The sequence below is a fragment of the Phacochoerus africanus genome, chromosome 4 (genome assembly GCF_016906955.1).
Source record: "Phacochoerus africanus isolate WHEZ1 chromosome 4, ROS_Pafr_v1, whole genome shotgun sequence".
Lineage (NCBI taxonomy): Eukaryota > Metazoa > Chordata > Mammalia > Artiodactyla > Suidae > Phacochoerus > Phacochoerus africanus.
In genome coordinates, this window is record NC_062547.1 from 40,390,462 (window position 1) to 40,402,476 (window position 12,015).

General features: G+C 36.5%; 1 protein-coding gene across 1 annotated transcript in view; it reads right to left on the minus strand.

Moving 5' to 3' along the window:
• PRMT3 (protein arginine methyltransferase 3) overlaps positions 1–12,015 on the minus strand; it is a 135,279-nt gene that overhangs the window by 6,897 nt on the left and 116,367 nt on the right. Inside the window, exons 14-15 of the mRNA XM_047776135.1 lie at positions 10,059–10,109; positions 9,774–9,861 (exon numbers count right to left, since the gene is read on the minus strand). Coding sequence (XP_047632091.1) covers positions 9,774–9,861; positions 10,059–10,109 — 139 coding nt within the window. The remainder of the gene's footprint in view (positions 1–9,773; positions 9,862–10,058; positions 10,110–12,015) is intronic.

The window sequence follows — 12,015 nt, forward strand, 5'->3', positions numbered from 1 at the left end:
AGGATCCGGCATTGCCCTGAGCTGTGGTGTAGACCACAGGCACAGTTCAGATCCCATGTTGCTGTGGCTGTGGCATAGGCTGGCAGCTGTAGCTCCGATTGGACCCCTAGCCTGGGAGCCTCCATATGCTATGGGTGAGGCCCTAAAAAGCTCCCCCCCCACCAAAAAAAGAAGTGGGGTACCATTCAAAAAAGGCATAAACTATATTCCAGTTTTACATTCCTGCCACATTCATCAACATTGGGCATTATCAGAAACCAAGCAACAACAGAAACAGAATGAAAGAGCATGATAAAAACATCTTTGTTATTTAGATAAACAACAATCAGAATCTGACTGCTTTGATTTCCATTTGAGTGATTATCAGTGGCGATGGGTAATATTTCAAATGTTCAACCACTATTTAAAAACAAATTCTCAAGAGCTAACTGGAATCTAATATCTAGCACAAATGAACATCTCCTCAGAAAAGAAAATCATGGACTTGGAGAAAAGACTTGTGGCTGCCTGATGGGAGGGGGAGGGAGTGGGAGGGATTGGGAGCTTGGACTTATCAGACACAATTTAGAATAGATTTACAAGGAGATTCTGCTGAGTAGCATTGAGAACTTTGTCTAGATACTCATGTTGCAACAGAACAAAGGGTGGGGAAAAAAATGTAATTGTAATGTATACATGTAAGGATAACTTGATCCCCTTGCTGTACAGTGGGAAAATAAAAAACAAAAAAAACCAAAAAAACAAATCCTTTGTATATTTACCTTAGCCATTTTCTTGTTGATGTACGTAAGGTATTGTTGCAAATATTTCTTTTTAGGGCATGTGCCCCAGTGGCTGCTGCTAAGTTGCATTAGATGTGTTAAAAAATGTTAGGTTGGCTAGTGAGTCAATGTGTTATGCAATCCTTAGTGCAGGGTCAAAATGGAAATGTTCCAGGGTGCCTAATAAAGCAGGCTATCGAATTCTGCATTTCAAATTCAGAGAATATATTTAAGTGCTCTATGTATTCTTTAATTTAGAAAGACAGCCCAACTCAAGATGAACTAGTAGTGGATAGTATTGTTAAATTTTCATAAAAAAAATTACAAGCCTCAAAATTAAATACCTGAATAATTAAAAAGTCATAACATTAACTGTCTCTAAGCTGACAGTAATTTTCATGTCTTAAAATGAAATACTAGCAAAATAACTATTTCTATAAAAACCTTAATTTCAAAACGGGGGTGCAAGCAGCATTTATTTAAGTTAATTAAATAGCACAAAGGGTCACAGTAATGAATACATAGTTCACACTGCTGCACTCACTTCAATTGTTCAAGCCTGACTCGAGTGGCAAGGCAGTGGCTATAATACCAGAATAGATCGGCGTAATTAATCAGTGTCAAATAGATAGAAAATGACGGATGTTGTTAAGTGTGTACATTGTGGTGAGAGCTGCAAAGGACACTCTCTGTGGAGCTGAGCTGTATCACCTTGTTTTTATCGTCGGCAAAGGCTATTAGTACACCACAAAGCAGTGTTGCAGTTGAATCGAGAACAAAAGTGATTTCAATTTTGTTCTAGTGGTTTTTTAAAATTAGTTTCTTCCAGAGCAATAAAATTTCATTTCCCCACAAGGGGGATAAAAAAATCATTATTATGACTATTAAAGCTTAGAGATTAAAAAAATGAAAGAAAAAATAAATGGATTCTTTGTCACATAAAAGCTTACTAATAATATATAGAGAGAAATAAATGGGCTGCTTTTAATCCTATTTTTCAAAGCCAGATCATGTAAAAAAAATCTGAATTTTTAATATAAATACTGACACATAAATTTGTACAATAAAACCGTACATTATTTTTAAAGGAAAAACAACACCCTGAATTTAAACTTTCAAGAACATGTTCTCTAAATCCTTTGAAAGTATTCATTCTGGGAGGGTGGTCTCTACCTCTCACAACGCTAGAAGTGCTCAAATGTTCAGAATAATTCTTCTGGAACTATTGTTGGAACCAGGTTGTAAACACCACCAAAACAACATCCCCCAAACAAGACAAAAATGAACGAGGATCATCATTTTATAGTTCCTTTATGCTTTTGACCAAATGTAAAATTCTTAACCTGAGAAATTCCCTATTCACATTGCCTTTTCTTGCTTACCAAATACCCAATCTACCCCCAAATACCCAGCTTTACCACTACCAAAAATATTAACATACATACACATATACACAAGCGAGACAGAATAACTGTATAGGTTATGTTTACAATATTTTGTTAAAAAATCTTCTATTACTTTCTGGACACTAAAATAAGCTATGTAACATACAATGAACTGTTCTGATAATAAGACTCTTGGCTTTATTTAATTTTTAATCTAAAAATCTTATGCCATCATGAGTCAAAAACTAGTTTTAGTTAACCAAACCCAGCAAGAGAGAACTCTTTTCAGCCAAGCCGAAATTTCTGAGAACATCAGAGGTGACCAAATGGGCCTACCAAATACAGCAGCTAGATGAATGCCTTTGGCATGTGTCACCCATGGTGATGAGAGGAAGTCAAATTTCAGTGACAATACATATTACTATACTTATCCATTCATTCAGCAGGATATTTATAATATGCCAAATACCACATCAGGTCAAAAAGAAGTGAAAGAGGCAAATAACTTTATCTTATATTAGAACCCTTTATGACAGCAAACTGATATAACACAGATGCGTGCATGAACTGATCTGGGAGAACAAAGAATGGAGCAATTAACTTTATAAGGACAATGAGGAAAGATGTACAGAAATAAGCCAGCTTATAAAGGGAAAAGTGGAATTCATCAAGTGAAAGAGGTCAAAACAGCTTCCTAGGTGGAAGGATATCTTAGATAAAGGAGGAAGAAAAGATAGGAAAGTTAGCTAAAAAATTAGCAAGCAGTATAACTGGAGATACGATGGGCTTCTGTGGGGTTGTGACAGGGTGGGGTTGGAAATGATGAAAAATGCTCAGATTGTAAAGGGCCACGGCAAGGAATCTGGATTTTGTTCTGGAAATATTGACAATACCGTGAGGGATTTTTTTCCCCCCCTTAATTAACTATGCTAAGGCATAATTTATATACAATAACACTACACATTTTATATGTAAAATTCAAAGAAGTTTTACTAACATCTCATTTTCATTAACCTTTGCCTACTTCATGTCTTAAGATTCTCTGTTATCATCTAAAAATTTTAGTTTTAAACTTTATATTTAGGTGTATGATCCATTTAAAGTTGGTTTTTGTAACAGACTGTCAGATAAGAATTGAGATTCATTATTTTCCTATATGAATAGTCAGTTAGTCCAACATTATTTTTTGAAAAGACTATCCTTTTCCTACTGAATTTACATTGACCTTTTGCTAAAATTTAACTGACTATACAAAAACGAGACTATTTCTGGATTCTCTATTATTATACTAACCTAGAGATCTATTTTTTATACGCCAGTACTATACTGCCTGGGTTAATGTAACTTTTAAATAAGTTTAGAAATCACATGGTATAAGGATTCCAATATGGTTCTTTATTAAAATTTTTTGGCTACTCTAGGCCTTTTGCATTTGCATATAAATTTTAGAATCAGCCCATTTCTACCTTGCTATATTCATTTACTATTTCTGTAGTTTTTGGGTAGACTTCTTAGAACTTTCTATGTACCCAATCACGTTACCTACATAATCATGTTATTGTCTTTTTTTTTTTTTTTTCGTTTTTAGGGCTGTACCCGAGGCATTCGGAGGTTCCCAGGCTAGGGGTCTAATCAGAGCTGTAGCTGCCAGCCTATGCCACAGCCGCAGCAACACCAGATCCGAACTGCGTCTGCAATCTATACCGCAGCTCACGGCAACGCTGGATCCTTAACCCACTGAGCAAGGCCAGAGATCGAACCCACAACCTCGTGGTTCCTAGTTGGATTTGTTTCTGCTGCGCCATGATGGGAACTCCTATAATCATATTATTATTTGTAAATAATAACAGCTTTTTTTCTTCCTTTCCAACGGCTATTAATTCTTTTTTGTTTCTTATTGTTTGGCTAAGACTTCCAACTTAAGAGTACAAGAGTGGTGAGGGTGGACATCCTATTCCTTGTTTAAAACTCAGGGAGAAAGCATTCAGTCTCTATTCAGTATGATGCTAGCTGTAGACTGCATGTGGATGTCCTCGATCCGGTTGAAGAAGTTCTCTTTTATTTCTGGTTTGCTTTTTTGTCATAAATGGATACTGAATTTTGTCAAAGCGTTTTTCTGCATCCACTGGTTTTTCTTCTTTAGACTGCTAGCATGGTGGACTGCATTAAATGGCTTTAAAATACTGAATCAGTCTTGCATTCCTGGAATAAAACCCAGTTAACTGGTCATGGTGTTTTTTTTTTTTTTCATACATTGCTGGATTTAATTTGCTAGTATTTTGTTGAGGATTTCTGCATCTATATGCATGAAAACTGTAGTTTAATATTCTTGTACTGCCTTTGTCTCATTTTTGGTATCAAGGAAATACGGCCCTCGTAAAATTAGCTCTCTTCTATTTTCTGGAAGAGATTGTGTAGAACTGGTCTTATTTCTTAAGTGGTTAGGAGAATTTGCAATGAAGCAATCAGTGCCCGGAGATTTGTTATACAGAAGGCTTTTGAGGCTGGCAGCTGACTTAAGTAAAATTTAAGTGGAATACAGCCTCTCACACCCTACTGTTCATCAAAATTTAAGGTGTCTGTGGGTCACTGTTTCTTGCTGCTATGACTGTGGGGTTACCTGAGAGCTGGGGTATGAGAGAACAGAGGAAAAAAAGGAAAAGAAAAATGGGAATTTCCCTCACTCTTTTTGAACATCAGGAGACCCTTCCCCCACTCTTCCAGCTAGAATCAGAGGACTCCTTCGGGAGTTCTTCCTGCCTGCAGGGAGGCCCTCTTCTGGGTTTCAGGCTGTCTGGAGTCAAGACTGGGGGATACCAAAGGAAAACTAATTACAAATTCACCACCAATTCAGTGGTACTTTGAATTGTGGTCATCTTCTCTATTTATCTGCCACTGTGTACTTTCCAGGGATCTCAAAGACCTATTCCATGCATTCTGGTTTTAAAGCTGCGTTGAGTGAGAGAAATAGGATGAAATGCTTTATACATCATCTCACTAGGCACTGGAATATATTATATTGTTTCCTGTAGAGAACATTTAGTTAGTTCTTGCTTTGTTTTGCTGCTTTTGTGTGTGTTTCCAGGGCTGCACCTGTGGCATATGGAAGTTCCCATGCTAGGAGTTGAATTGGAGCTGTAGCCACTGGGCCTACGCCACAGCTACAGCAATACCAGATCCAAGCCACGTCTGTGACCTACACCACAGTTCACAGCGATGCTAGATCCTTGACCCACTTAGCAAGGCCAGGGATTGAACCTGCATCCTCATGGATACTAGTCAGATTCCTTTAAGCTGAGTCATGACAGGAACTCCTGTTTTGCTGCTTTTTTTTGGTCTTTTTGCCATTTCTTGGGCCACACCCGCGGCATATGAGGTTCCCAGGCTAGGGGTCTAATGGGAGCTGTAGCTGCCAGCCTATGCCAGAGCCACAGCAACGCGGGATCCGAGCCGCGTCTGCGACCTACACCACAGCCCACGGCAACGCCGGATCGTTAACCCACTGAGCAAGGCCAGGGATCGAACCCTCAACCTCATGGTTCCTAGTCGGATTCATTAACCACTGAGCCACGACGGGAACTACTTGCTGCTTTTTAATTGGAATGTTTAGACCATTCATATTTTTTTAAAGACAATTTTTTTTAGAGCAGGTTTAGGTTTACAAAAAAATTGAGATAAAGGTAGAGAGATTTCCCATATTCTCTTTTCTCCCAAATGCAGAGCCTCCCCCATTATCAACATCACTCATCAGGATGACACTTTCTTCCTTTTAAAATTTTAAACCAAGGATGAACCTACATTGATGATACATCACAGTCATCAAAATTCTGTAGTTTGCCTTAGGGTTCAGTCATGGTATTATGCATTCTATGGGTCTGGACACAGGTAAATGACAATCGTCATTATAAAATCCTGTTTTCTGCTTATTTGTATTCTCTGTGTCTGGCAATCACTGATCTTTGCACTGTCTCCACTGTTTTGCTTTTTTCAGAATGTCACAAAGTTGGAATCACACAGTACATAGCCTTTTCATATTGGATTCTTTCACTTAGCAATATGTGTTTAAGATTTCTCTGGAGTTTCTGCTGTGGCTCAGTGGGTTGAAGATACGATGTTATCTCCTGGCCTCACTCTGTGGGTTAAGGATCCAGCACTGCCATAAGCTGTGGCATAGATTGCAGATGCGGCTTGAATCCAGTGTGGCTGTAGCTGTAGCTCTGATTCAACCCTGGGCCCAGGAACTTCCATATGCTGCAGGTAAGGCCATAAGAAAAAAAAAAAAAAAAGATTTCTCTGTGTCTTTTCATGGCTCGATAGCTGATTTCTTTTCAGCACTGAATAATATCCATTATCTGGATGTATAGACCATTCATATTTAATACAATTATCAATATGCTTGAATTTAAATCTACTACCATAACTTTTGTTCTCTGTTCATCTGTTTATGTTTCTATCTTCTTTTGAATTGGACAGTCGCTTTAGGATTCTATTTTATCTCCACTATTAGCTTATTAGCTATATTTTGTTGCTTAATTAAAAAATTTTTTGGCTGTTGCTCTGGAGCTCACAATGTTAATACCTAATTTATTAGTTTACCTTAAACTGCTTCACCTATAGTACAAGATCTTCCCAATATATTTCTACTTTCTCAATTTTTTTTATCACTGCCCTACATTTTATGTCTCCGTATGTTTTGAAACACATAACATATATCTGAAGTGAAAATGTGCAGTTAGTTTTTCCTTTTAAGACCTGTTTTCAAGTTTTGTTAAGAGCATCTAGAGTTGCCTTTACTCTAGGGATAGTTTATTTCTGCGAATATGGTCCTTCTGGAATCTCTACTGAATAGAAACCCCACATATTTCTCTGAAATATGAAAAACCCACAGCCTTGTGTAAACTCTGAGAACTGGTTAGTTTATACATGCCCCAACTGCTTCGCCTGACCTCAGACATTTCATCCCACGTTTATACAACTTAGCTCCCCTATAAAACTCAAGGACATACCCTATCTCTAAATCATATCTAGATAGGCATATCTAGATCTCGACAGATCTTTTACTGACTAGTTTGTCCTCTTCAGTACTTGGCCCCACAACTTCTGGCTTCCATTCATCAGGACCACTGCCAGAAGCTTATTAGCAGGGTTAAAAAAAAAAAAAAAAAGTTCTCATAACTGAGAATAATCACATTTTCCTCACTCTGAAATTCCCCTTTCAAGCCTTCCTCATGTTGTGCTATTTTAGGGGAGCCTAGTATTTTGTGATGCACTGGCCTTATTATTTACATACAAGTACTTACACAATGGCAATGAAAGGAATACAGAATGTTGGGGAGGAGGGAGGGAGTGGGACAGACTGGGAGTCTAGGGTTAGCAGATGCAAACTATATTGCATTTAGAATGGATCAACAACAAAGCTCTACCATATAGGGCAGACAGCTTATTCAATCTTCTGGGCTAGACCATGATGGAAAATAATACAAAAAAAGAACATATGTAAGTATGATAGAGGCACTTTACAGCATAAATTGGCACAACACTGTAAATCAACTATAATTTAATTTAAAAAAAAAAGAAACAAATATAGAATGCAGATGATACCAAAGGGCAACATTAGAATCATACACCTTCTTCACGGTATTCTGAAAAAATCAAATCAATTACTCTAAGGATTACTGGCTAGAGAAGAGTTCAGATTTCAAAATTTCACTAGGGGAAACGAACCTGACTCAGGTGGCTCAGTGGGAACGAACCTGACTAGGATCCATAAGGATGTGGGTTTGAACCCCTGGCCTTAGCTCAGTGAGTTAAGGATCTGGCATTGCCGTGAACTGCGGTATCGTCGTAGATGCAGCTCGGATCCCTCATTGCTGTGGCTGTGGTGTAGGCCGGTGGCTACAGCTCCAATTGGACTCCTAGCCTGGGAACCTCCATATGCTGTAGATTCGGCCCTAAAAAGACAAAAAGACCAAAAAAGAATAAGTACTTCCTTTAAAACTCTAGCATTAAGACAATAAAATGGTTACAGTGAAAAAACCCACTGTTTTAAAATTTCCAAAAATCAACCCAAACACCAGAGCTACACAAAAACAAAACAAACCAATAAATGAGGATGTGTTTGCTTCATTTCAGTTTTGCTGTGCTCAAGCTTTTTAGAGAAAGAGAAAATGACAACATCAAGGTTTTATTGCTATAGCACTGCAACATCAAAGTGAAAAAATGAAAATGAGGTGCAGCTTTACTCTTATAGTACTTATTTGCATCTCTTAAATTCCTTTATGCCTCAACAGTGAAGTCAAAATGATTTTATGAAATTTTATGAAATATCTTAAACATACAGAGAATGATATAATAACCATCACTCAACTGTGTTGAATCTTAACATTCTGCCATAGTTTCTTCAGTTTTTAAAAGAAACAGTTCAGAAATATAGCACTACCCCCCTTGTGTAGCCTTCCTTGATCCTATTTCTATTCTTTCCTAGAAGTAATCACTATGATGAATTTAGTGGTTATCATTCTAAGTGTTATTTCTTACTTTTACTCTATGTGTGTGCGTACACAGTAGTTTTACATGTTTTTAAACTTCATATAAATCATATATATTGTAGGAGTCATTCTGCAACTATTTTTGGCTCAATTTTACTCTTGAGAAACAATTTTTTTTTCTTCTTTTTAGGGCTGCGCTTGCGGCATATGGAAGTTCCCAGGCCACAGCCACGCCAGATCCAAAGTACATCTGTGACCTACACTGCAATGCCGGATCCTTAACCAGTGAGCGAGGCCAGGGATGGAACCCACACCCTCACGGATAATAGCTGGGTTTGTTTTCACTGAACCACAACGGGAACTCCTGTCTTGGAGAAACAATTTGATGTTGAGTATCTTCACACTAAAGATTGTTGTACATTCAGTTTTGCTACAGCCAGGAGCCTTTCAGTGAAGGTGGGACAAGAAAACTTAAGTGTAACAAGCAGTTTAAATTTTTAAAAATTCCACAATCAAATTCTAACTTTTGGTGCTAAAGGTGTGAGGTGTGCAAGAACTACAGGTGTTCATATCAACAAACAATTGATAAGGTGTAAAACAAAGGAATGTAAGACTGGGTCAGTCTTCAAACACGACATAAGATTTGATGAGGTGGACACAGTGGAGACCATTCTAGACAGATATATAGATTCACTTATTTTAGACAAATATATTATGAATATAATAACCATTTAATGACATTCTCTTTAATTTACACCTTACTTCTACGGGTGATATTTCTCTTTAGTCACTTGGAAAATGAAAATGAAAATATTTTCATTATACTTGCAACTTAGTAAATATTAGCGATTGCTTAAAGAAAACATTTTTTGAATTATTTGGCACTCGAAATAAGAGTTACATAATGTCACAAGCATTTTAGCTAGCAGAAAGTAGATTTAAATAAAAGATTTCTTTAACTTCTTTAAAGAAATGATACGCCATCTAAAATTTATGTACACGGTAAACTCTAAGAATACCTTATCTTAGCATGTTCTATTGCTTCAAATACAGTGGGCACCTAAAAAGTGGTTGTAGAATGAATGAAGATTTACTTATGAATGAATAAGACATTCCCTCCCTCCCCTTTTCTTTCTTACCTGCTTTAACTGAGAATGGCTTTTCCAATAGAAATACTGTCTGTTTCCAGTGTGTTGTGGCACTTTGGGGGCCCGTAGAGAACACAACCTGCATTGGTAGAGTTCAAAAATATCTGATGAAGTACAAGATTTCTAATATCATGGTACATTAATCTACTACGTCAAATACAAGCTCCGACTGCTTACAACAGCAAAATGCTTATGATTAAACACCTCGGGGGCACAAAAATAAAATACAATGTATTTCATATAATTAATTCATATGAGACAAGTTATAATACTTACCTTGTTGTGGCAGTTCTTCTCAAAATATATATCGAAGTAGCCTGCAATTGCCTGTTTAAAAAAAAAAAGGAATGTAAATAATTATGACACTAATTACACAACAGAACAACTGATTATTCACAAACCTCTTCAACGTATGGCAGGTCATTATTTTCCTGGAAAAGGTGTTTCAAGTAAAAATAAAATTAATATAATTTGGCTTTCCTACATAGAAAGAGCACAGTAATAAGGGTGACAGGGCTAATCAAATATTCCCTATGTATTTAATTAGAGCAATGATCATGGTGAACCCCTGAAAGGTGACTGAAAGGCTCATTTGGTGCCTCGCCCGTCCAGACCCTTCCACTGAGATGCCACTGTGTGAGTTAAGCCATCTTGGACCCTCCAGCTTTAGTCAAGACTCCGCACAACTGCAGCAGCATGAGAAACCCCAGGAGAGACCAGCAGAAGAACTAGTATGTAAGGCCAGGCCAGACTGAAGAAAGTTGAACAAATAAATCTACATGATTGTGACTTCGTAAGACAGTAAGTTTTGGAGTGGTTTGTTACACAGCAATAAACAACCAAAACATAATTTTTTTTACAAAAAGCCAGGTCATTTAATTTCTTCTGATACTGGTTCATGCAATTTTAAAAGCACTACAATTATTTTTGTGATGAAATAAACAAAATTTTGAGGTATTATATTTTTTTTCCTGAAAAATGAATAATAGTATTCAAGTAAAACTTATGTGTAGGCATATACCTGAAGAAAAAGCTTTGATGTAACTCTAAGTTTTACTGTAATAGTACAAAAAAAGCCTCTAGGAGAAATTAATATTTTCAGACAAATACATAAGTTTCAGTACTTTTTCTTTAAAATATAAATGATATCATTCCTTTTTCTTTCACTAATGGGACTCTCTTGACTTAATCTAGTTTAAAACTGTAATTAAATAAAGCTTAAAAAGTGTTAAAAACTGGAAACTGATTACTGAAAAATCACTATAAAGTTAATTTGTGTACTTTCCTGCTTTTATTGAGAATGTGAAGTTTTACTGATCCATAGTATTAATATGCATTGGGTCCAAACCAAATTCAATATTTAACCTTGAGTTTCATTTTAACTTGGATACCAAGAGAGAATCAAAATACTATTTTAATTCTGTCAAACAGAAAAACTTGTGTAAGTCTCAAACGAATCCTTAAACTGCGTATGTACAGGAGAGACTCCAAATTGTATAGAAAACTCTTAAAGAATGGAAATGAGATCTCAACCACTGTCTGTGGAGACCCTGCTGACAGAACTTATGTTCTGACTTTAACCGTGCTGAATGCCTGTTAACACCAAACATCAACACTGTCCACATGATTATAACTTAGCTAAGAGTCCACAACATCCAGGATACAAACCAATATTACTGAACATAAAAAGACTGGGAAAATATAACCAACTCTTAAAAGAAAAGACATTTACCAATGCTGAGATGACACAAATGCTGTGTCATCAGACAAAGACTTAAAGCAGAAACTATAACTATGCCGGTATGAGTTAAAAGCAATAAGGTAATAGAAACACACTGAAATGAATCAAAAGATTGGAATCATTACTAGAGAAACAGAAACTATAAAAAGAGAACAAAATGGAATTTTTAGAAATGAAAAATACAGTAAGTAAAGCAAAAAAACCTCCTGGGCTGAAGTGCAGAAAGGAGATGAGAGGGGAAAAGGAACCAGTGAACTTAAAATTAGATCAATGGAAATTATCTAATTAAAAAAACCAAGGGGAAAGGACTGAAATAAAATACAGAGTCTCAGGGACCTGAGGAATTAACAAACAGGTAACTGGACCTCCAGATGGAAAAGAAAAAGACACTGGAACAGAAAAAAAATTTTCAAAATTCTCTATCTATGAAAAATATCCTTGAGGAATGAAAGCAAAATAAAAATATTTTTGATTCAAGGAAAATTAAAAGAA